Source organism: Peromyscus eremicus, chromosome 1, assembly GCF_949786415.1.
Source record: "Peromyscus eremicus chromosome 1, PerEre_H2_v1, whole genome shotgun sequence".
NCBI lineage: Eukaryota > Metazoa > Chordata > Mammalia > Rodentia > Cricetidae > Peromyscus > Peromyscus eremicus.
Genome location: NC_081416.1, coordinates 131,137,333 through 131,163,934, shown reverse-complemented (window position 1 = coordinate 131,163,934; position 26,602 = coordinate 131,137,333). Strand labels below are relative to the sequence as shown.

Below are 26,602 nucleotides of genomic sequence, written 5' to 3'. Positions count from 1 at the left end.
GAACATGCTGAAGTCTTAATTTAAGAGCTGAAACTATTAAACACAGAAGGAGGAGGGAGGAGGGGCGGTCATGACATTCAACTTGGCAGCAATCTCTAGGATATATCAAAGGCACAGCCCACAGTAAAAGGAAAAATAGACACATTGGATCTCAGCACAATCAAAAATTCTTGTGCCTCAAAAGACCCCATTAACATGGTAAAAGGGCAACCCACAGAATGGAAGAAATATTTGCAAATTACATGTCAGATAATATTCAGAATATAGACTTCTAAAACTCAACAGCGCCAACAACAGAAGGAAAATTAGGTTTTAAGATTGGGAAAGGATTTGAGCAGACATGCTTAAAAAGACTTACAAATAGCCAGTAAATATATGGAAAGATGTTTAGCGTCAATCACCACTAGGAAAAGTCACCAACGGAAGTCAAATCCACAGTGAGATACTTCCTCACCCACTGGGAGAGATCTGCTATAAAGCTAACAATCACATACACAAAAGCAAAACTGTGCATATCCATCTGTGAGGGTAGAGAGAAAGGAGATCTGATAGGGATATGAAATACTACAACTGCTATGAGAGGTAGGGCACTTTTTGAAAAACAAGCCCTATTCATGATCCAGTAATTCCACTTTTGAGAAATCAAAGACATGGGTAGATACTTGGACATCTGTGTTATGGTAGTGTTATTCCCAGCAGCCCAGAGGTGGAACCAACCCAAGCATGTGTTGATGCCTGAGCAGATAGGCAAATGTGGTATATATGTATACTAAGATATTAGCCTCTAAGTGAGAGGAAACATTGGAGCTTGTGTGATGCCTCAGTGGTTAAGAGCATTGGCTGCTCTTGTAGAGGACCCAGATTCAGTTTCCAACACTCACATGACAGCTCACAGCTGTCTAATTCCAGTTCCACAGGAGCTGATGCCTTCTTTTAACCAGGCAATTTTAGTGTACAAACATATATATATACAGTCATACAAGTAAGATAAAAGTAAATCTTTCAAAGGAAGAAAATTGTGAAACACAACTATAATACAGATGACCATTAAGGACATGTGCTGAGTGAAGGAGAGCCACCACAAAAGGACAAGTGCTGTATGATTCCATTTTTATTGGGTGCCAGAGTAGTGACACTCAGAGGCAGAAAGTAGAATGATGGCATACTAGATGGCAATGGGATATTAGTATTTAATGGGGGCAGACTTTCAGTTCTGTAAGTAGAGAGATGGACCATGGGGATGGTTGGAGACCAGTGTGAATGTGTTTAATGCCACAGAATGCAACACTTTAAAATGCCCATCCTGCTTATCATGTGTTCTCCAGGTATCTATAGTAAGCTCCTTGGGATGGGTTTGGGTGCACATGTTCCCCATTATTTACTGTCTGGTCATCATGCATAGTCCAGGATATCTGTGAGTCTGTAAATACAGGACCAAATGACTGTGCCTTATCCTTTGCCAATGGCTTAGCACTGAAGTCATGTTAACTAATACTGACCATACTTTATTTTTTTTCCTGAAAATTCTTTGCCTTCTCAACCATACAAAACTTGGAGAAAGACTGAAATGTGGACAAAGCTGGACCTAATCTTTTTTTCTCCTCAATTTTCATAGTTTTTATTTTTTAAAATTCTTTTCATACAATATATTTTGGTCATGTTTTCACCCTCGCCTGAGTCCTCCCAGATCCAAATCCTCTCATCTCCTAACCTTATGTTCTTTGTCTCTCTTGCTTTTAAAACCACAAACTAAAAGAAGAAACAAAAATAAAACATTAAAAACAGAAAACACAAAATGAAAATTAAAACAAATAAGCAAGACCAGCAAGGTTTTAAAAAAAAGCCTAAACAAAACACAAAGTCCATAAAAATACCAATGAGTAAATTTCATATTGGCCAACTATTCCAGGCCTGACCTGGAGTGTGGTTTATATAACCAGTGAGACTCCAAAAAAGAAAGCTTTTATCTTACGTGTATGACTGTTTTCCCTGTGCCAGTGGGTATCGGTTACAGATAGCTTCTTAGTAGGGGGTGGGACTCTCTCAGTGCTGGGACCTCATCTGGCTTGAACCTGTATGAAGTTCTTGTGTGTGCTGTCACAGTCTCTGTGAGCTCCCATGTGTATCAGTCTTGTATCTGGACCACACTGTTTCCTTGGAGTCACCCATTCTCCCTCCTATTCCCTGTGGATCCCTGAGCCTTGATGGGAAGAACTTGATGCAGACATCCTATTTAGGACTGAGAGCTCCAAAGATTCTCCTTCTTTGTACACTGTCCAGTTGTAGACAGTTCTGTGTTAATTCCCATGTACTGCAAGAAGCTTCTCTGATGCGAGTTGAATGAGGCCCTGATTTATAGGTCCAGCACTATGGCATTGGGAGTCATTTTATTGCTATGTTCCTTTAACAGATAATAGTATTATGTTTCCCCCCAGGCCTGTGACCTATGTAGATTCAGGTTTCTGACCCCTTTAAGAGTGTCAGATCTGGGTTCCATCTCATGGAGTGGGCTTTAAATCTGACCAAACAGTGGTTGGTTACTATTCTAATGTTTGTGCCACCATTACATGGGTAGATCTCAAAATCAGATCAGTGTTGTAGGTCACAGCATCTGTAGCTGGGTGATAGTGATAGTTACCTTTCTCTTTCAGTAGCATGCAGAGTTCCTTCTAGTAGCATGAGCACTAGTCAGCAGGGCTGAAGCTTCTGGTTAAGCACCAGCTTACTTCTCAAGGTTCCGTGAGGCAACTGAGTGTTTTATTCAGCAATAGAACCTTATCTTAGGTTGTAGAGAGTAACCAGTAGCCTTGACAATAGCTGTGATGTTTGGGGGTTTTCAAAGGTCCCATTTGGGCAACAACTCTACAAGATGTAATATATTCCTGGGACTGAAGGTTTTTTGGTTTTTTTTTTTTTTTGGGTTTTTTTTGTGGCAGAAGATGTTTAGTTGGGGCATTGTTGTCCTTGTTATTTGTTGACTGTAATTAGATTCCTTCCATATATGTATGTACCTTAGGAACTTCCTATAGTAGTAGGTTTCCACTTGGTTTTAAAATGCCCTTTAGTATTGGTTGTCCCTCCCAGCATTCTCTCCCCATCCCCCTCCCCCATTTAATCCTCCTAGTTTTCCCTTTATGTCACCATAGCACTATATTCTATTTCCTTGGGAAATCCTCTTCCTCTGCCTGGTCTCTTACTAGATACTTAACCTCTGTGGTAATTCAGATTGTATCACACATTTTGGAAGCTTAACAGCTAGCATCCTCATATAAGAGAAAACACACAATATTTGTCTTTTGGGGTCTGGGCTATCTAACCCAAGATGTTTTTTTTCCCCTAGCTCTATCCATTTACTTGCAAAGATCATAATTTCACTCTCTTCTTAACAGCTGACAATATTCCATTGTGTAAGTGTACCAAAATGCCACATTTCAATTATCCATTCATCAGTTGATGGATATCTAGGCTGTTTCCAATTCCTGGCTAGTATAAGTTGATCTGCAATGAACATGGATGAGCAAGTGTCTCTGTAGTAGGATGTAGAGTCCTTTAGGTACATACCCACGAGTGGTAGGTATAGCTACATCTTGAGGCAGATCTACTTATTCCCAGCTTCTTGAGGAATAGCTACGCTGATTTTTGTAGTGGCTGTCCCAGTTTGCATTCCCACCAGCAATGGATGAGTGTTCTCTTTCTCAGCATCCTCCCTAGCATTTGCTGTCATCGGTTTTATTAATCTTGACCATTCTGACTGGGTATAAGATGAAATCTCAGAGCAGTTTTAATTTTATTTCTCTGATGACTAAGAACGTTGAACATTTCTTTAAGTGTTCCTCAGTCACTTGTGTTTCATCTTTTGAGGACTCTGATTAGTTCTGTGCCCCACTTTTAAACTGAGTTATTTGTTTTCTTGATGTTCAGTTTTTTTCAGTTGTTTATATGATCTAAATACTAGATAGTAAAGCTTTATCCGGTGTATAATTGGTTAAGGTCTTTCCCCACTCTGTGGGCTGCTGCTTTGCCCAAATGGTGGTGTCCTTTGCTGTATGGAAGGTTTTCAGCTTCATGAAGACTCATTTATTAGTTGTTGATCTTAGTTCCTGTGCTATTGATGTCCTGTTCAGAAGTCCTTTTTGGTGCTGATGGGTTCAGGCTTATTCCCCGTGTTCTCTTCTTTCAGATTCAGGGAATTTGTTTTAAGTTGAGGTCCTTGATCCATTTGAGGTAGAGATGCAGAAGTAGAGAATCAGGATGAAAAATATGAATCTATTTGCGTTCTTCTACATTCAGCTACCCAATTTGACCAGGACCATTTATTAAAGATGCTGTCTTTTTTTCTCCAGTAGTTTTTTTGTTTATTTCTTTGTTTTATTTTTTGCTTTTTCATCAAAATCAGGTATCCATAGGTGTGTGGAATTATGTATGGGTCTTTAATTTGATCCTATTGATCAATGTATCTTTTTTTTTGTTTTTTTGCCAACACCATGCTGTTTTATTACTGTAGCTCTGTAGTGCAACTTGAAATCTAGGATGGTGAGACCTCCAGAAGTTCTTTTATTATTCAGGATTGCTTTAGCTATCCTGGCTGTGTTTCCATATGAAGTTGAAGGTCTTTTTTAAATTTCTGTGAAGAATTATGTTGGAATTTTAAGGGAATTGCCTTGAATCTATAAATTAATTTTGGTAGGATGGCCACTTTTACAATATCAATCCTACCAATCCTATCAATGAACATAGGAGATCTTTCCATGTTTTGGTGATTTCTCTAATTTCTTTCTTCAATACCTTAAAGTTTTTATTATACAAGTCTTTCACTTGCTTGATTATAGTTATCTCAAGATTATATATATATATATATATATATATATATATATATATATATATATATATATATGAGAGAGAGAGAGAGAGAGAGAGAGAGAGAGAGAGAGAGAGAGAGAGAAAGAGAGAGGCTATTGTGAAAAAGTACCATTTCCATGATTTATTTCTTAATATATTTTCCATTTGTATATTGGAAGGTTACTTATTTTTATGAGTTAATTTTGTATCCAGCTACTTTTGCTGAAAGTGTCTTCCAGCTGTAAGAGTTTCCTGGTGGACTTGTTAGGGTCACTTATGTATACTATCATATCATCTGCAAATAAAGACACTTTGATCTCTCCCTTCCTATTTGTATCCCTTTGATCTCCTTCAGTTGTCTCATTGCTCTAGCTAAGACTTCAAGTACTATATTGAATAGCTATGAAGAGAGTGGATATCCTTATCTCATTCCTGATTTTAATAGAAGTGTTTTGAATTTCTCTTCATTTAGATTATTTTGGTTGTTGGCTTGCTATAAATTGCCTTTATTTGCTATGAGTGGGGGAGAGACACCCTCCCCCCCCCATTAGTGCCTGAGGCAGCTTCGAGAGATGGCCTTGAGGTCATAAGAGCAGGAGAGCTGTTCCTGCTCTCCCCCACTCACACCAGCTGCAATCCTCAGGAAAGCAGGCCCTGCACCTTTCCTTGGACAGCACAGTAGAGCCAATCCTTTTGGTGGAGGTGTGGATGAGCTAGCCCTGAAGTTGTGAGCATAAGAGAGCTGTCCCCACTACTCATCTGTCATGCAGTGGTGTGGGTGGGGGAGAGATGCACCCCCTCACCCCTCGCCCCTTACTGCCTGCAACAGATGAGCAAGCTGACCCTCCCCCCTTACTGCTGCAGCATTCAAGAAAGTGGACCCTGCACCTCTCCTGGGCAGCACAGTAGAGTTGACCCTGTTGGCAGAGATGTGGGTGAGCCAACCCAAAATTGTGAACATGATAGAGCATGGGAGAGCTGTCCCCATTACTCATCTGTCATGTGGTAGCATGGGCCAGGGAGAGATGCCCACCCCTCCCTGCCAATCAATACCTGAGGCAGGTGGGAGAGCTTGCCCTGCCCCTTATCAGCTGCATCATTCAGGAGAGTGGCCCCTACACCTGGCCTGGACAGCACAGTAGAGCTGTTCCTGAAGGTGTAGGTGTAGGAGAATGGACCCTGAGGATGTAAAAGCAGGACTGACCCCACCCCTTGATCATCGCTGCAAGGGGTGAATTAGCCAGGGCAGTGCTGAAGAACTCACCCTGGTGGTGAGGACAAGCGAGAGCTGGAGGGCTGACTAACCCTGCAACTACCCAGGCCCAGCACCAGGGTTATGTTTTGTCCCACCCCAACATCCACAGCATCTGTGATCTGCTGGAGCATGGGGGTGAGAGTGGGGTGGGGTCAGTCCTGCAGATCAGGGCTGAAGGATTTTCACAACCTGGGGCAGCAACAGGATGTCCAAGAAGAGTCCTAGTGAGGGCCCAGTGTCAGTGGTGTAGCAGAGACCAGGGGCCTTGAACCAGACCAATGATTTTTTGCAATGAATGCCTGCATGTGAAAATGTATGGATAAAGTGTAATTCACTGTGTCATACTGCAACTTTCATGATGAGATTTCTCCCTTTCTCCCTTTTCCCCCTGCTTTTTTCTCTTAAAATTTATTTTGTTTTAATCTTAGGGTGGGGGTAGGGGAGATGGGTGGGATCAGGAGAAATGATGTAAAAGACACAAAGAATAAGTAAAAAAAGTTTAAAAAAGAATGCTGATAAATTAGGAATCTTTTGTAACATATAAAATAAATAGTTAAAAAAGAAGAAAACAGTCAATTACCTTTATTATGTTAAGGTATGTTCCTTGTATCCCTAGTCTCCCCAGGACTTTTATCTTGAAGGGGTGCTAGATTTTGTCAAAGGCTTTTTCTCAATCTAACGAGACAATCATGTGAATTTTATCTTTCAGTTTCTTTCTGTTGTGGATTACATTTGTTGATTTACATATGTTGGATCATCCCTGAATCTCTGGGATGAAGCCAACTTGATCGTGGTGGATGATCTTTTTGATGTGTTCTCGGATTTGGTTTGCAAGTATTTTATTGAGAATGTTTGCATCTATTTTTATAAGGGATATTAATCTATAATTTTATTTTTTGGTTTGATCTTTGTGTGGCTTTGATATCAGGGCCGTAGTAGCTTTGTAAAAAGAATCAGAAAAAAAATATTCCTTCAGTTTTTATTTTGCAGAATAATTTGAAGAATATTTGTGTTAGTTACTCTTAGAAGGTCTGGGAGAATTCTGGCCTTTTTCTGCTTGGGGACTTTTAATTACTGGTTCTATTTCACTGGGGATATTGGTCTGTTTAAGTTGATTGTTTGATCTTGCTTTAATTTTCTGTGCCTTTGACCTGGGATTCTTCTCCCTCTGTACCTCTATTCATAGGTTTGGTCTTTCCATAGTATCCCAGTTTTTCTAGATGTTTTGTGCCTGGATTTTGTTTTTTTCATTTCTCTTTTTTTTCTTAAGATCTAGCACTTTCTTTGACTGACCTATCTATTTTTTTCTACCTTGTCTCCCAGACCTGAAATTCCCTCTTCCATGTCTTGTAATCTGTCGGTGAGGCTTTCCTCCAAGGCTTTGGTTTGACATCCTGAGGTTTGCATTTCCCGTTTTATTTCAGTTTGGCTTTTCTCCGCTGATTCTCTTTCTTTGCTAAGTTCTCCTTGAAACATTTTTATTGTTTCATCCAACTGTTTGTATTTTCATGGTAAGGCATGTGTTCATATTTTCTCTACAGTCTTTGAACATATTCGTAATTGGTGTGTTTGGACTCCTTACTCTGTGCTTCAGTAAAGTATTCTTCCCAGGGTCTGCTGCAGTGGGATTGCTTCTAGAGGAAGCATGGTGTCTTGAATGTTCATGGTTGGGTTTTTGAGCTGAGATCTGGGCACCGGGAGTTATGATGTTTGATGTGGGTTTGGGTGGAGCTATCTGCTCTTGCCTTAGTTGAGTGGATGGTCTAGGTTGTTCTTGTCTACTCTGGATCCCAGGCAAGTGTGATAGCTGTGGGGTCCCCTGTTACAGAGTGCTTCTGTGGGTTGGTGGGTGACACAAGCAAGTGGAGATGGGTTAGGAGGAAAGGCCAAGAGGGGAGGCAGGAAAGATCGGAACCCTGGGTCCACACCAAGAGGCAGAGCCCAGGAAATGGAGGTCAAGTGGGCAGAGAGCCTCCTGCAGGCAGACTGCTGCGGACTAAGAGTGAGTCTGGAGAGACTGGAACAAAAGAGCTAGAGGGTCTGGCAGCACTTTATAATTCCTTGATTAATTTGCTCTGAAAAGCCTTTTGTGCATCTCAAACACAGCATGGGGATTTATGTGTATGCACAACCCAGTGGGAAGTGCTCCCACATACACGTGATTATATTATTTACCTACCTCACACAGTCCCCAGGCGGCCATGTGCAATGAAAAGTCTCCTGAGCCCCCTAGCACACCTGTTGTTTTTTTAAGAAGTGTGGCAGAGGATGAAGCCAAGCCTTACAAGGTTAAAAGGAATCCTATGAAGAAGCCGGGACTGCCAGGAGCAGCCTCCCGCCTCCCGCCTCCCACCTCCCGCCTCCCGCCTCCCACCTCCCACCTCCCACCTCCCACCTCCCACCTCCCACCTCCCACCTCCCACCTCCCACCTGCACCATGTTGCAGCAGACACCGGAGTGGAGGGTGGAAAGAAGAGACACCTAGGGAAAATGGCCACAAGCAAAGTGGGCTTGCTTTCCAGACAGGAAGCAAGGAGCTTTTTGAAACCTGGAGCAGGAAGCTTGGCTGTAGGGGTGAGGATTAGGGCAGGCCAGGCAGCAGGAGAAGCCAAGGCCAAGGGTATGTCAGGAACAAGGCTGGTCCGCACTGTGCTGGATGCCTCTGTCTGCTGTTAGGTCCCTGCTGCCACGTCTATGTCCCGGGAACATCTACTGCCTGTGGCCTCTCTTTTAGGAATCAGAGCCTCGGGAGGAATTCATGAGCCCAGGCCTTCTCTGGAGGCTGCTGGTGGGCAAAGAAACAAATCTGAGTAAGATGCTGAAGGAGAGTTCATGGTAGCATCATTCCCAGTAGCCAAAAGCTGAGAGCACTAAAGTGCCCACTGATAGATGAACAGATAAGCAAAATGTGCCAGCTACACCAAGTGGAATATTAGATTCAGCCTTAAAAGGAAAGAAACTTGGACATGCTCTATAAAATGGATGACCTAAAGGACATTGTGCTCAGTGAAATAAGCCAATCACAAAGGACAAGTAGCAAATGATCCCATTTCTGTCCAATATCTAGAGTCATCAGATTTATGGAGACAGAGTATAGAATGGTGATTGCCTGGGGACTGGGGAAATGGGGGAGCATTAAGTGTTTGATGGGGACAGAGTTTTATTTTACAAGGTGTTCAAGTTCTGGAGGCAGATGGCCGTGATGGCTGTGTAATAGTGTGAATGTACATGTAAACATGGTAGAGATTATAGACTGTGTGCTGTATGGGTTTCACTATCAAGATAAAAGATATGTATTGATTCCATTTGGCTTAGTTATTGGCACCCAAATCAAGGGACCTTGCTACCCACTTCTGTGTACAACAGGAATCATTAGCATGCATTATCCCCACATGTCTCAGCAGAAGGAGCCATAGACACTATCCAATACAATCAGTGAAAAGGGAACCTGGAGGGTGGGAGCTGCCACACACTGAACCATATGGGAGCAAGTGACTGAGGCACCTCTGGGAGGGGTGGTCTCCACTTTCAAAGGGTGGCATTGAGCGGTGCACCATGTGACGCCAGCAGAGGGGAGGCTGGTAGGGATTGGTAAACTATGGTCAGACTGACCCTGCTGCCTGATGTAATAGGCATGAAGAAAGGGGCTTGCTCGTGTGTGTGTGTGTGTGTGTGTGTGTGTGTGTGTCGCTGCCAGCAGGTCTAAAAGGAAGAGTGGAATGGGCTGATTGGTGTTTTAAAAATGCTTCTGATCCAGGCACACTGGTACACACCTAGTAGTACCTGGGAGGCTGAGGTAGGATGCAAACCTGGGCTGTGTAGAGAGAGCCTACCTTTTAAATTAATGAAATAATAATAATAATAATGGTAATAGTAATACTTCTGTAGCTGGAATGTGGCTCAGTGGCAGAGTGTTTACCTAGTATATATAATCCTCAGTGCTGTAATAAGCAAGAGCTGCTGCTTCATGCCCTAGCTGGGGGTGTGGTGTCCTGCCCCTGGTTCTGTGTCCCTGGAGATGGTGCAGAAATTGCCTCTGGGACAGATGTCCAAAATGACCTCACCGCCCAGGGTGTGCAGCGGGCTGCTGAGGCTTTCCCACATGTATCACAGAGCCTTTTGTGCATATGTGATTTGGTGCTCCTTGGGTGGGGGTCCTCGGGTGACACCAGAGCAGGAATGTTTTAAGGTACAAATGGCAGACAGAAACAGGTGGTATGGCACCAGAAACACTGCGGCTGGGCCGCCAAGTTGGAAAGCAGGGCCACCCGGCAGGGTTTTGGTTGTTCTCTGCTTCCTTAACAACCATGGAGTGGTATGAAAAACCCAAGACCATCCAGGCAAGCTGTTTAGAGGAAAAATGACATCAATTTCACTTTATTACCATATGCAACAGACAAGAGTCTCTCTGTGGTCACCCCGGAGGCAGCCCAGGGTTAGTGTGCTTGTTGGTTCTTACGCTTGAAGCACATCTCAGAAGCCCTTGGAGACTCCTTCAACACACATAGTCGGTCTCTGTTTCAGGGTGTCTGGGGGCTCCGGAGTATGCATGTCCAACTTATGCCTGGGGCCCCCCTTAGAGTTACTGTGAATTCAGTAAATTTAGCTCTTACCTTTTGGGGTGAGGTCTGAATGGGACAGACTGGGGCTCTGGGCAAGCTCTGGCTCACCCGAGTGACAGCTTTGTGAAAATCCTGCCATGTGTGATGACCATCAACCCCTCTCCCTGCCCCCCTCCCCCATCCGTCCTAATCTCTCAACCCCTTCTCTGGTCCCTGTCTGCCATCGCCACCATCTCTGTGTCCCCAAGTCACCCAGCCGGGACAGCCACAGTACGCTGTTGGCAGCAAGTCCACCTGCTTGGCTCAGGCTGCCACGGGAATGTGACAAAGGCAGCCAGGGCTCTGAATACTTCCTGGAACACAGCCAGAGCTGGACACTAGGGACAGACTTTCCAGACAATTGGCTGCACTGCTCCAGGCCCAGCCAGGTGTCTTCCTCAGCATCGGGCGCTGCTGCCTTTGGGACTTCTCCTGAGCACGAATTTCCATGGGAAAAAGAGAGAGTGTCTTGCTTGCTTGTCTCACGCTGGGTTTGTTCATCTGGCTTCCCTGGCCTGGAGGGAGCACTCCTTTGCATTCTGCCCTACCCTGTACCCCGTGGAGCTCTGTGAGGGGGCATCTGCAAATAGCAGGTGACTGTGCTCAGCTGTGGTGCTCAGACTCTGCCAGCTGTTCCCTGGGATGAAGGCCTGCATCGCAAGGGGGAAGTGCCGTCTGTCCTTGCTAGTCAGTGGTGTTGTATAGTTACCTTTCTTTTGTTGTGATAAAACCCCATGACCTTGCTGGAGTTTTCTCCAGTCTCGCTCGGGCCTGCAGCCACTCAGACCCAAGTCAACACACAGAGACTTCTATTACTTATAAACTGTATGGCCGTGGCAGGCTTCTTGCTATCTAGTTCTTATATCTTAAATTAACCCATTTCTCTTAATCTATAAGTTGCCACGTGGCTTGTGACTTACCGGCACTTTACATCTTGCTTCTCACGGCAGCGGCGGCTGGCAGCCTCTCCTGACTCAGCCTTCCACTCCCAGAATTCTCCTCTCTGCTTGTCCCACCTATACCATGCTTCCTGCCTGGCTATTGGCCAATCGGCATTTTATTTATCAATCAATCAGAGCAACACATTCACAGCATACAGAATGACATCCCCAGCACATGACCAAGGTAACTTATGGAAGGAAGGGTTTATTTGGGGCTTATGGTCCCAGAGGCCAAGAGCACATTACCATCATGGCAGGGAAGTATGGCCACAGGCAGGCATGAAGGTTGGAGCTGTAACCTGAGAGTTGAGGGCTCCCATCTCAAACCACCAACAGGAAGCAGAGAGAGCGAACTTGAAATGGTGTATGGCCTTTGAAACCCCAAAGTCCACTCCCAGTGAGGCACTTTCTCTAGCAAAGCTACACCTTCTAAACCTACCCAAATAGGACCACCAGCTGGGGGCCAAGTGTTCAAATGCCAGGGACACCAGAGGGCATTTCTCACTCAAACCACCACAGGTATTTAGGGCATGAAGATTTTAAGAAGGAATTATACTTTTAATTGTGACAAAATACACCTAACCATTGAATTTACCACTATAACCATGTGTAAGTGTTCAGTAATGTTAAGTACATTCCCCTCTTGTCCAAGCAGCATCCAGGATGGCCTCATCTTCTAGAACTGACACTCTCCACCCCTTTCCCATTTAGACCATTTTCTCCATTTTCCCTGTCCCCAGCCCTTGGAGCACGAGGCTGTTTTTTCCTTTCATCTCACATCATAGTTTTGTGCATTCATCCCAAGGGAAGCAAGGAAGCTTTGGGACATGGAAAGCTCATAGTACCGGGCTATGCTCAGACTGACAAGGGCCAATGGATGATTCTAACTCGGGGACTTGTCCTGTGTTCTGCCTGGTGCTCATATCCACGCCTATGGGTTCTGTGTTCTCTGTTCATGTGACAGACCAGAACAGCACTGAGAAGTGCCCTGTCACATTACTAGTTTACATAAGTAATTAAAAAATTTGAGACATGATGGCATGGTATAGTCTGGCCTGGAACTTGTTGCGAATACCAGGCTCTTCTCCAACTTGTAATTCCTCTGCCTCAGTCTCCTAAGTACTGGGATTACAGGCATGAACCCCTCTGTCTTAGAGTTACTATTGCTATAATGAAACGCCATGACCAAAAGCAAGTTGGGGGGGTGTTTATTCAACTTACACTTCCATATTGCTGTTCATCATCAAAAGCAGTGATGACAGAAACCCACACAGGGCAGGATCCTGGAGGCAGGAGCTGATGCAGAAGCCATGGAGGAATGCTGCTCACTGGCTTGCTTCCCCTGGCTTGCTCAGCCTGTTTTCTTATAGAATGCAGGACCAGCAGTCCAGGGGTGGCACCACCCACAGTGGGTTGGGGCCTCCCCTATCCATCACTAATTTAGAAAATGCCCTACAGCTGGATCTTATGGAGGCATTTTCTCAACTGAGGCTCCCTCCTTTCAGATGACTCTAGCTTGTGTCAAGCTGACATAAGACTAGCCAGTGCACTCACCATGTCTGACTTCACATTCTTTATATTTTATTTTGTTTAACATTTATTTATTTATTTTTATTTTATTGTGTGCATGACACACATATGTCCACACTACAGTACATAGGCAGAAGTCAGAGGACATCTTGCAGGAGTCTGTTCTCCCCTTCCACTGTGTGGGTCCCAGGGTTCAAACCCAGGTCATGAGCCTTGGGGGCAAGTGCCTCTACCCACTGAACCACCTTGTCAGCTTGCGTGTTATTTCTTTAAACTCATGATATTCTTGAATGTCTTAGGGGTTTGGCTGGCATAGTATTACAGGTATTGTGCACTTAATTATTTTATGTTTAGGTGCTGGGACAGAACCCGGGACCTCCTGTGTGCTGCATCTATGATCTCTCATTGAGCTACACCTGAACTCCAAAAGCATTTACTCCAAATGCAGCTCCTTGTGACAAAGCCCTGTACACCTGAAACTTTTTCTTTTATAACGCCAACCTTTCTGTCTTCGGAACTTTCATGTTTGGAACTGTTGCATACCAGTTAAGGCCCAATCCTCATGCTGGGTATTTCAGGAAAAAAAAATTGAATTAGAGCCATTGGGCAGTTCTTGAAATATCCAAACAAGGAAAAAATTGTGGGCTCCCTTCTTCCCCCAGGGTCAGGAATAGATAATGAAGAACTGACTTCAGAATTAGCCTGTGGATGGATGGTCCAGCCTAAAAAAAGGACAGATATTTTGTACTTGAGGACAAGACATTTTGGAGCAAGGACCGAGAACAGAGAAAGTGAATGCATCCCCTCTTTTTTTTTCTTGCGGGAAAGAATATTAAGTTACACAAAGATAGATTTTATTTAACCATAATAGCAGCTTTCATTGCATAATGTCCAAGCTGTGACACAGCTAATTCTATGTCACATAGCTGCCTACAGTCTGTGCTTGCCTGGTTTGCAGGCTCACTGTCCTTTGGGTAGCCAGCTGCACATCCTAACAGACCCTGGCATTGCTACTTGCTTTGGCCATCACTTTCTAGTGCTGCTGAGTTGAGAGTAGAGACTCAGCACCAGGGGAGAAAGTTTTAATGCTCTTGGTGTGAAATCCCCAAACGGGTTGTCCATGAGCTAAAACCAAGAGGACTCTTAAAGAAGTCCTCATCTCCGTTCCCTCCGTATCCTATATCTATGGCGACCCTCACCACCTCCCATCAAACCTCTCAGGGCACCATTTTTGCTGTAGTGCAAGAGAGGAAGTCAAGAGGTCTGTACTGACCTGGGGGCCTCACATCCTGCGGGCCGCCTTTGTTCGTATGAACCCTGGCTCTTCTGCCTTATGATTTTTCCTTTTGTTCTTCCTCTCTAGGACGTCTTGATGTTGAGGTCCTTAATAGTAGTACGTTCTACTGACTAGAGGCATATTTGTACCTAGTCGGTCTTGTGCCACCATGATGAAACACCTAAAACAAGAAGTTTGTAGAGAAAAGCGCTGTTGAGCTCACAGTCTGGGAGGCTCAGGTCCAGTTCTGGCAGACCCATGACTTTGGAGTCTGGCAAAGGCACAAGATGACACCGTTGGGGCAAATGTCGATGCTGAAAGACAGAGAAAGCAAGTTTGGGGACCCACAGCCTCGCTCGCTCGCTCACTCACTAGGCCTTTCTCAGCCCCTCCCACTACACCACCCTGGAGCCAAGTCTTTATGTATGTTTAATTTGGGGACACCAAATGGCCACAAAGGGGGACTTCAGACGAGCATGCACCTTTCTGTCACTATGATGTGCTTCAGTGGCAGCCTCTGGTTAGAATGAGGACTTAGGGGAACACAGGAAGAGATGGACATTTTGGGTAGATGAGCCTGGCTTTGAATCAGGGTATTGCTAACTGGCTCCGAGTCTTTAATACATGCCTTCATCTATAAAAGCCCGCTTTGTCAATGGGGATGATACAGATGCAGAACTTTAGCAGTGCTAGAAAGGGTTAAAGATGACACAGGCTGGGACAGTGCAAGTGTCTGTCTGTCTCCCTATGCCTTCAGTCCTTCTGCATGAAAACCTGAGGCGAGAGTTTTGACTTTTCTGCCCGAATTACCTAACATCTGTTTCTTTGTTTCAAAATCACCCAAGCTGCTCATTTTCAAAAATATTTATTTTTACTTATGAGTCTGCACGCGTATGCCTGTGTATGTGTGAGTGCTTGTGGGGGCCAGAAGAATGCATCAGGTTCCTTGGAACTAGAGTTACATCCAGTTGTGGGCTGTCTGACATGGGTGCTGGGAGCTGAATTTAGGTCCCCTGGAAGAGCAACAGTGGACCACTGCTCAGCCAGCTCCCAGCACCTGCGCTCTGCATTGTAGAACAACTGACTGCTCTCACCTTTGATGTGCTGTACATGTGCCTGTGTGTGTGATTCTAGAGTCTTCTATTATATACATGGGGGGTATGGATTCTCTTTTAATCAACTCTGTGTGTGCGTGTGTGTGTGTGTGTGTGTGTGTGTGTGTGTGTGTGTGTGTATTTGCTTAAATCAGACTTTATTAATACTAAAATTTGAGTTACATGTAATTATTACTTTTAGTTTTTCTCATACTAGAAGAATACAAACTGCACTTTAATATTTTTTAAAAACGATGCTGTTATTTTAGAACAATTTTAAAGGTTTAGAAAATTGAGCAGGTAGTATAGAGTTCACATGCACAATTTTCCATGTTTTTAGCATATAGTGTGTTTGCTAACATGTCTTAATAGTCTGTGTGTAGGATATACTGGATGTATACAGTATGTTTGTAGGACAATATTGACTAATACCTAATCTAATATCCATAGTTTATGCAATTTCTTTAGTCTGTATTTAGTATCTTTTCTCTGTTACAAGCCACTATCCAGAACACTGCTGTGTTTGAAGAACTGTATTTATATCTTCATTTTTCTCTGTTAATAGGTATACAACATGTTTCAGCACCAGAGTCTCGGGATTAAAATTAACATTCAAGTCACCAAGCTGGTCCTGCTGCGACAACGCCCGGTAAGTCTCCGTGGACGCCTTTCGGAGGAAGCTGAGAACGTAATGGGATTGGAAGTTCCCCCTGACTGGGACTATGGGGGGGGGGGTTCATGCAAACTGGCTTGTTCACCTTCCTGGCTTCGAAGATGGCAGCATTGTGAGAAAAGAGAGTCTTGGGAGTATGCAGGCTGCTTAGAATCTCAAGGGAATGCTGAGCCATGGGCGCTCACACTTCCCATTCCTGGTAGGTTTGGCATATGGCTCTCACACACGTGGAAAGCTGGGGGAGGTCTCAGAAGCATGGCTTTCCCCCTGGAGCTCCTGCCCCATCGGGACTCAGCACAGCCTTGACTTTGCTGTTTCAGCTGAGTGACTCCCTTCAAGCTGATGCTATCTACAACAAGGCGAAGCAGTCAGCGGATATCAAGGGAGTGCATCGTTTTTTGGAGACTGTTATGTTTCTAAGAAGTAGATTGCTTGCTTTAATGACAGTCATTATTTAAACTCGTGGATAAAGTCCCTGGTGGTCTTGGGACCTCCTGAGCATCCTTTGGTTCTAAGCTTTTATCTCAGGGCAGAGAATCATCTAATTCGGTCTTCAAGAGCATCTACTGGATGACAGTGTCTGACTGCTTCCTTCTATTTCTTTCAGGCCAAGTTATCCATAGGGCACCATGGTGAGAGGTCCCTGGAAAGCTTCTGTCACTGGCAGAATGAGGAGTATGGGGGCGCACGGTACCTTGGCAATAACCAGGTACCAGGAGGGAAGGATGATGCGCCTCCTGTGGATGCCGCTGTGTTTGTGACCAGGTAAGCCTGGAGCCAGCCTGTATCTGATAAGCAAGAGGGAAAAAGCAGTATCCTTTTGAGAGCACGTTAGCAATCCAGAGTTGGAAGTCAAACCTACGACTACTTGCTTGGGCTTTGGGTTCTTGTTAGTCAAATGGGGGGTTGTCATAGGTTCAGACTCTGAGGGCTGAGTAGATAATGAGCTATTGTCCATAAGCAGCACCTAACCCATGGTGTTAGCCATCATTAGCTCTGTTGTCAGTATTAGAAGAATACTAAAATTCTAGGTAACTGGAGACTTAGAACAGTCTATAAATCCGTGTACTTCTCCCTTACTCCCCCTCCTTCCCCCCAATAGCATGCTAGCCAGAGAGATGCTGACAGGGTTTGCAGCTGCTGCCGCCGACTGACTTGGACAACCTGTTAGGGAGAAGGATGTATGCTCTGAGTTGCCTGTGGGAGGAACTCTAGGTGGGTCCATGGGCGACCTGCACAGCCTTGCAGGACAGTGGGAACTCCCCAGAAAACCCAGTCTTTTAGATGCCCATGACTGTCACATGAGGACTCTGTTTGAAGCATGGGTAAAGATTCTCTCCTGGCTACAGGACTGGGGTTATCCTTCTAGACCAAGGGACCAGAAGCACATAGCAGAAACACAGGTGGCCTCTAAAGCCACAAGCAAGCACATTGCCAAAATTTCCTAGTGACACCATAGCCACTGGCCAAAGCAGGTGACCCTCACATTCTGGAGCCTCCGTGTTCTAAACCGTGGTATTACTAAGGCTCCACTCTCCCCAGTTCCTCAAGGGGGAGTCATTCCTTATTTTCTTAATTTTGGTGGCTTTTGCCACCCTTGACGGGCCTTGGCTGTGGACACCTCACTTGAATTTGCCTTCCACCATCACATGGACCTTCTCTGCATGTTCCTTTCTATGCCCGGATGATTGTCCTCTTAAGAGGACATCAGTCTTTGGAGTAGGACCTATCTTTACCCATTGTGACCACTTCTTTACTCTGTAGACCAGGTTGGCATTGAACTCATAGACCCACCCACCTCTACCTCCCAAGTGCTAGGATTGAAGGTGTGGGCCACCATCACCCAGCTTGTGACCACTTCTTAACTGTATTATACCCTCAATGACCCTCTTTCAAAATAAAGTCACATTAATGGGCACTTAACCATATCTGTTCTGGGGACACAATTCTAGCACATACATGCAGACATATATAAACACACGCGCGCACACACACACACACACACACACACACACAGAGAGAGAGAGAGAGAGAGAGAGAGAGAGAGAGAGAGAGAGAGAGAGAGAGAACGAACATATACCTTGTCATTACCAGGCTGCAGACAGATGCTTGATCCCTTCACTAGAAAGTTCCTCAACTGCCAGCCCCTTGGGTTGAGAGGTGTACTCTAAGCAGGTGGTTCCTGTGAGAACATTTGCTACTTATGTGAGATTCGATTAAATGTCTATCGGGATGCTTTGGGCATAGTCTCATATAATTCCGTGGCTATGGTAGGACCATGAGTTAGCATTCCTGCTGCAGGACTGTACTTGCCAGCCAGTGAGTGCTGGCACCTCCTGGTGCTCCTTCTTTAGACGTGCTGGGCACCCATCTTCCTTAGCCAGAGACTGCTGTCACTCAATTGGGAATGGCATTTGGCGACTATGGGACTTTGTATGGAACACCTAAAGGATTGGGGTCATAGGGGAAGGGCAGATGTTTTGAGAGTGAATTCTACTTGGTAAGTGAGCAGGAGTTTAGTGGAGCCATGTTTATGCATATCCATAAATTATATGATTATTTTCCTACATGAAATTAATTAGGTCTAATTAAATTAGGTCTAAAAATCCTTCCTGGAGAGGACCTTGTTTTAAACAACCCCAGAATTGGAATTTGCAGCTAAATGTCCAGTTTCCCTACTTTGAAAGTGGTTTTTATAAACACTATAAAACTTAGGAATGCTAGTGTTTATTAAAAATATTATTAAGTTAGGGGATTCCCTCCTGATGCCATATTTAAAAATACTTTTTACCTTCCTGCTATTTCCTTTCATGAGAAGCTAGTGAACACATCTGTAACTTAGCAATCTTCCTCCTAATGTCTCTGAGGTAAGAATATTTCAAATGTACTCATCAGTTTCAAGTATACAATGCATCAGTTGTTGCCAAGGTATAGGGAGACCTCCAGAGGGGAGAGAGAAAGTGCTTGGAAGTGGTCTTGTTTTGGGAATGAAAAGCACTTTTTTCCCCCAGAGAAAAATAAATATCATAAAAATCAGAATTAGCAAAAACTTCTAGGTTAGCTCTTTTATAAAAACCACAAATATCCAAGTGTCTTAGTTAGGGTTTCTATTGCTGCAACAAAACACCATGACCATAAAGCAAGTTGGGGAGGAAAGAGTTTATTTGGTTTACACTTCAGCATTGCTGCTCATCTCTGAAGGAAGTCAGGACAGGAACTCAAACAGGGCAGGATCCTGGAGGCAGGAGCTGATACAGAGGCCATGGAAGGGTGCTGCTTACTGGCTTGCTCCCCATGGTTGGCTCAGCCTGCTTTCTTTTAGAACCCAGGACCAGCAGCCCAAAGATGGTACCACCCACCGTGAGCTTCCTACCCCCCTCCCCCATTGATCACTAAATGAGAAAATGCCTTACAGCTGGATGTCAAGGAGATAGTTCCTCAACAGAGGCTCCTTCCTCTGATGACTCTAGCTTGTGTCAAGTCGACACACAAACCACCCAGTACACTAAGCATATGTCCGTTATCCCAGCACTTGGGTGGCCGAGAGAGTAGGATCAGGTGTTTAAGGTCACCTATGCCTACATAGTGAGTTTGAAGCCAGCTTAGGCAGTGTGATATCCTGTTTTAAACAAAGAAATCAACCAGGGGGGCTGGGAAGATGGCTTACCCAGGAAAGTGCTTGTCACATGAGCATGATGGTCTGAGTTCAGTTCTCTTACATCAAAGAGCTGGCCTCAGTGCTGGACATTTGTAATCCCAGCGCCGAGAGGCAGAGATGGGGTCTTGCTAGCTTGCTTCTATAGTCCAGTTGATGAGGTTTGGTTTTGGTGACAGACCCTGTCTCAAAAGACTGAGGTGGAGAGAAATTAAGGAAGATCCCCAACATCATCTTCTGACCTACCCCCAACCATGCACGGATGTGTGTGCACACCCATACACATACACGTGTGCATGTGCATGCTCACACTCACCTAGGGGCACATTTTCTTTCTTTTTCACGATGATACCTCAGGGTTGTTTAAGCCCTTCTTCCTGCTTCTGTGGAGCTGCTCAGTGGATGAATCACTGCTCAGCCATATCCCCAGAGGATGTCCTTGCATGTGTTGACTGGGCAGCAGCACTGGGGTGGGTGGAAGAGTAGCCGGCTGAGAAGCCTGGTGGATAACTTGAAGCTGGGGCTGCAGCTTCCAAGCTTGAGATAATAGTAGGCTGGTGCTCTTCAAGGAAATGAGATGCAAGGCAGTGGCTGCTCTAGAGAGGTATCCTTTTCTGTCTAATAGGAAATCTCACAAGCCAGGCATTGTTCAGGGGACAGCATCCCTGTTTTCTGGCCTTGCATCTGGCCAGTGTGAGGATTTTCTTTTCTTTCTGTTTTGGCCTGTGGCTGAGCCTGGGAGCTGTTCTCCTGGACACTGGCTGCTACAGAGAAGTGAACATGATGTCACGGCTAGCAGAGGCAGTCAGCTTTTCTGCAGCTGTGTGGGTCTAGGCTGTAGACAGCCCCCATGTGCACTGTGGCTAGAGGCCAACCAAGGCCACACAGAAGACCGGGGCTCCAGCCCTAGTGGCTTTACCTTTGGTTCTGCACTTGACCTAGGAAAACAGGCACACAATGTTTGTCCCCCAGCCCAGCTCGGCGCTTCTGTAGAGAACATCAGGGAGACACCCAAGCAAGCATGCAGGCCTGGCAGAGGGTCATGCTTGGATACCTCTGCAGGTCCCAGTCTTCAACACCCCACAGTCAGTATTCTCCCTGCTCATTCTGCTTCCTGTTCAGTTGCCTCTTAATCAGAGAGCCTAAGCAAATGGAGGACAGGAGGCTCGCTCTGACAAGTTAGGATGCCAGCCCTCCTTCATTTCCACGAAAATGCTTGGGTTTGGGGGTAAGATCAGCATAATAAAGGGTTTAATTTTTTTCCACAAGAGTGGGCAGTCTTAAAGGCTTTTACTTTTCTCTTTGAGTTCGAGATATTTATTGTCAAATTCACAGTGGCATATACTTGAAGATCACTGTGAAAGTGGATTTTAAATATTCTCACCAACCAACAAACCAACCAACCCCACCTCACAAACCCCCCACCCCCCCAAAAAAACAAAACTCGTACCTAAGGTGATGGACATTCCTATGAGCTAGATATGATCATTTCACAACGGATACTTGCCGCCTCATATTTGCATTGTATAAATATGTAGCATTTTACCTGTCAAATTGATTACTTATAATATTAAAATAAATTGAGCCAAAATTGATAACTCAAAATATTCATATTTGTTATGAAAAACTTAGACATTTCCAGAGGCAAAACTCGTTGAGTGGCAGATACAACTCACTTTGAGTTATCTCCCCTACGCTGTCTCTAGCCACACCTTCTAAGCTTTGACTCCTATCCACGCCACCTGCCCTGTCATTTCCCCTGCAGGATGCCCAGTGTGCTTGGCGAGATGTCTCTGACCCAAGATGCTCAGTTGTCAGCCTACCCCAGGAATCTGTGTCTTGAGATGTTCAGGAGATCCTTTGAGCCTCCAGAACCACAGCCTGCGGGCACCAGTGGGCTGGTTGGATCTTCAGGATCCATGCCTAGCAGCACTAGGCTGAGGGATGCACACATGCATCTTTCGCTCCTTTAACACATACCACTCTGGGGATTAGAGTGGGCTGATGCACACAGAGATGGCAATGGATAGAGTGGAAGGGGGGTGACGAACTCTGGCATTGTTCCTGGAGTAATTGGTGCACTACATTTTGCTGTGAGTAGACGTGACTGGGGTGAAAGGAAGAATGGAGGACAGTGAATGCTAGCATGGAAATGTGGCAGTGTTAGCCAGGGAAGGGCAGCTGGGACCAGGGCTGCCATACTTGTGCTTTGGATCAGGCCAGTCTTCGGATTTATTTATCTATATATTTAAAGGTAAATGAATCATTTCTGCTTTGGGGACTGTCCTAGCCAGGATGCTGGCCCCACTGGTGTTCTGTGGTTGGCTACTCACTGTGGGAATTTGTCGGGGGGAGCTTGGGGGTGTTTGTTGATGGAAAAGCAGGGCCTGTCCCTTCATTTTGTTAACAGAGGTGAGCGTGAGCCCACGGGACATGCAGGACCAGGGCTGATGCAGGCTTTGTACCTTTGCTTTCTCACACATCCTTAGCTGTACACCTGGGAGTTCTGCGCGAGTTTTAAAAATGAGTTTTAGAAATGGCTTTTTGTTGCCTTTCCCGGGATAACTAACGGCCCTTACAGCTTTCCTAGTTGAGTAGCTTTGAGATACCTCTACAGTTGATGGGTAATTGATTGTCTCTCATCAAAAACACCTTTAATTTTTTTTCAACTCATGAAAGAGTAAGTTCTTTCCATCAGCTAAGTATGGAGGAGTTCAGCTGTAAAAGGGGTGTCCTGGGCTGGTGAGGCGGCCCAATGGGTAAAGGTACTTACCCCACCTGATGAGCTGCGTTCCATCCCCACAACCCACCTGGTAGAAGAAGAGAACTGTCTCCCTTGTACTTAGTTAGGGTTTTATTGCTGTGAAGAGACACCATGACTACGGCAACTCTTATAAAGGAAAAGATTTCATCAGGGCTGGCTTACAGTTCAGAGGTTTAGTTTGTTTTTGTCATGATCTGGGCAGGGTGGCATGCAGGAAGACATGGTGCTGGAGAGGTAGCTGAGAGTTCTCCATCTGGGTCAGCAGGCAGCAGGAAGAGAGAAGGACCTGAGCCTGGCTTGAGCTTCAGCAACCTCAAAGCCCACCCCCAGTGGCACACTTCCTCCAACAAGGCCACACCTCCTAATAGCACCACTCCCTGTGAGCCTACGGGGGTGGGGGGCATTTTCATTCAGACCATCGCAAACCTTTCCATGTGTACTATGGCACTTGCATGCACACCTCACAAATTAATGCCAAAAGAAAAAAAAACTCTAACAAGGGGGTCTTCTCTGTGGTGACTGGGCTTATCATTTAGAGCTGTCATGATGGTTTACTGTTGACAGACATTGTTAATGGTCCAAATTAAAGCGACAACATTTCAGGATCACTAACCAATATTCGTATGGTGTTTTCCTCTCCTGTTCCTGCAGGGTACCACATCCATCTGACTGTGTCTTTTTCTCCCCAGGACAGATTTCTGCGTTCACAAAGATGAACCGTGTGACACTGTTGGTAAGTTTACAGTTCTCCCAGTGATTCACGATGATGTATCGGGGGACTTCTAGTCTGAGTCACCCCGTGTCCCCCCGCACGAGAGACCTTCAGATCTCCTGTTGCCTCTCTTAATGTAAAGTGATTCCTTGACTGTATTCTATTGCTTTTTTTTTTTTTTCAGGTAAGTTTTGAGGTTGCCTATGATGGAAAGCATCTAGATAAAGGTTGAGAATGTTATAACAAGTCATTCCCAGGGCAAAAGCTGCTCCAAGGTGTCTGCGGCTGATAGTGTGATTGTCTCTCAGTGTCTGGCCCACCCCAGCGGGAACTTTGCTTTCTAGTCTACACAGTACGGAGATGTGCATGCCGTATGGGAAACACATGGGTTTTCTTCCCGTCTCATCCTCACCTGCCTCTCACATGCAGGTTTCCTTCCTCTCCTATTTTCAGTGAACCGTGAATTGCCCTTCAGTTCTTATGGTTTCACACAGAAACCTTCCTTCTGCCAGGCGATGGTAGCACACACCTTTAATCCTTTAGGGTCTGCACTTTGCCCCTTAGGACTGGTTTCATGATGGACTCTCTTGGCAAAGACAGTGTTAATCTTGTTTTCCTTGTGGGGGAGCTGAGCCAGGCCCACCCTGGCTAGGGTTGGAGGAGATGTGAAGCCACAGGGAAGTGTGTGGCTAGAGCGAGCGGCTGTTCCTTCAGCATTCACGGGTGGCCTTTGAGGACCACTGTAGCTCTCTCTGGAGTATGCCTCTGCTTTGCTCTGTGCTGTCTCCTTGCCTGTGCTCAGGAGACATTAGTTCCTCATCTAGCCCTTGCCCTATACTTCCTGACCTGGGAGAAGCCTCTGTGCTATGCAGTACTGAGCCTTGATCTCCAAGCCTGTGTCCTTCAGCACCTGGCTGAGCACCTGAGAGGTTCCTATGGACCATGTCGAGTGGTTAATTTATCTCAGGGAAAGAATGAACACAAGTGAAAGAAGCTTCGTGTCTGCACAGTATGTACACTGAAGTATGTGCTTCTCTTTCACGTGATTGATAGCTACCTTTTGTTTAATTGTGACTGTATGAAATACCCTTATGATATGAATTGATTGTACAGTGCTCCCCTTGCAGAAGAACAAGTAGCTAATTCTAATCAAGTATCTCTCTCCTGTCTGCTCAGTACTTTTATCCCACTTAAAATACTTTGCTTGTGACATTTTTCCATCACAGAATGCTGCAAGGCCTGTACATCTCAGGCCTCAAGAAAATCTCGTGCTTCACAGCCCGGGAGGCCGCTGACCCAGGTCCCATTGTCTATGGGTGTCTGGTTTCTGCTGTGGGCGCTCCAGGACCTGCAGATGGCTGCCTTCACACCATTGTCTGTCTTCTGTGTGCGCCTCTTCTCTTTCTTCTTGTTGTAAGAACATCAGTCACACTAGATTAGGACCTACCTTTATAACTTCATTTAACCTTATTTAATTGTATTTCTCAAGGCCCTGTTTCAAAACGCAGTCATATTGAAGGTCAATACGTCACCCTGTGATTCTGAGGATCATTATTTAGTCCATAGGGCTATTCGTTTGACACTTAGCCACAGATCACCAGGTGGCACCTGATACCCTTGTGCGGCCTTTCTGGCACTTTCGTCTCACTTCCTAATGAGGCATGTCTTTTCATGGCAGGGACAGAGTGCAATCATTCTTAATGTCACATTCCCCGAGGGATGAGCTGTTCTGCCTCCTGCCTCCCAGCATGCACTCCTTTTAAGGCTCTGGTGAATTTTAACTTTTACAAGGGAATTAGACATAGGGACTTGGCCTTTTGTTATTAGTAAGTGCTTATTTTAATGCGCCATAATTCACTTGAACATGTTATCAAATAATATTTAAAATGAAGTAATTTGATAAACATTTTAAAACTGGGAGTATGGCAGTCACAGACCAGCCTCAGACTCTTATTAATTTCTGTGTGTGTGTGTGTGTGTGTGTGTGTGTCTGTCACAATCACAAGTAGCCAGATAAGTAGAAAGGCCATTAACTGGTTTATCCGTATGTAGCTCCACCACGGAGGATTATCTCTGTATAGTCTTAAGGAACTGCATCCTAGGGGGACAATTCCTTTGAATGACCCAGTTTAGATGCCATTCATTTCATCTTGGTCCCGTGGATGTACCAGAGTTTTGGACTTTTCCTCAAATCTGTCACAATAGATTTGAATCTATTATGAGCAGAAGTAAAAGCTTGACATTTAATTATGTATTTATTGTCACAGGGCAGATCCTCCAGTCTCTGGCAAATTCCTGTTTGCCAGTTTTATTGGTACTTGTGATTAGGCTTTGACAATCTTCTATGAGTATGTGTGGGGGTGTGTGTGAAAACTTTCAGTTTGGAGGAGGAAATGCGAGTGTATCTAGCTATGGGTTGTAGGTATTAGGAAGCTCTGCCTTCCTTACACTTATTAAAAAACACAGCATCCACTTGCAAGAGTTAGTAAGAAATGTAGCATTCTATCAGTATCAGGGCATGTGACTCACAATCCCAGCTTGGATTTCTTAGTGGAAGGCCACACATCCAAGAGTTGGGCCACACCAAGTGTCTTGACATGATTAAAAAAGTAGGCCACTGACTGGGTAGGTAGGGAAGGGGGGGTATCTGGGAGGGGCTAGGAAAGGGTTGAAAATGACCAAAGTACAGTCTACAAAATTCTCAAAGAACTAATTTTTAAAATGAGAGGGAAAAAAGAGTTTCCAAGAAAGCCAAAACACAGTTAGTTTTAAATGTTGGTAGAGCATATTAAAATGCTGATTAACTTATTCCTGGATGCTGGGAGAGTCTTCTAAAAGGTCATTTGTAAGGGATGACATGATTCAGAACAAAGGAGAATGTGATGGCCCTGGGGTCCTTCCTACCCTTGCCTCCTAGTATGGTTGTTCTCAGCCTGGCCTAGGATAACGATGGTTGGATAAAAATGGTATAAGTGTACAGGTTGGAGGGTGCAGTGTGTGCTTCTAGTGTCTGAGAGTGTGGCTCAGCATTGTCTGTGCTCGTGAGTTCTCTCAGTCCTCAGTTGTCTCATGAGAGCCTCCTGAGGAGACCTGTCTGCCTTGGAAGTTACACTCCAGTAGAAGCTCTCTGTGTTTGGGATGTGGCTGGGCATCCCTAACTGAGACCACTTGCTCCAGGGGACCAAGTTCAACTTGTCTCACTCTTCCTGCCAGAGTCTCTGTTAGGGTTACATAATCACTGGACTGTGTTAGAAAAGGGTGA

General features: G+C 45.0%; 1 protein-coding gene across 1 annotated transcript in view; it reads left to right on the top strand.

Moving 5' to 3' along the window:
* Adamts17 (ADAM metallopeptidase with thrombospondin type 1 motif 17) overlaps positions 1-26,602 on the top strand; it is a 321,166-nt gene that overhangs the window by 61,146 nt on the left and 233,418 nt on the right. The window contains 3 exon segments of the mRNA XM_059273139.1: positions 16,102-16,185; positions 16,817-16,974; positions 23,318-23,361. Of these exon segments, the coding sequence (XP_059129122.1) occupies positions 16,102-16,185; positions 16,817-16,974; positions 23,318-23,361 (286 nt within the window).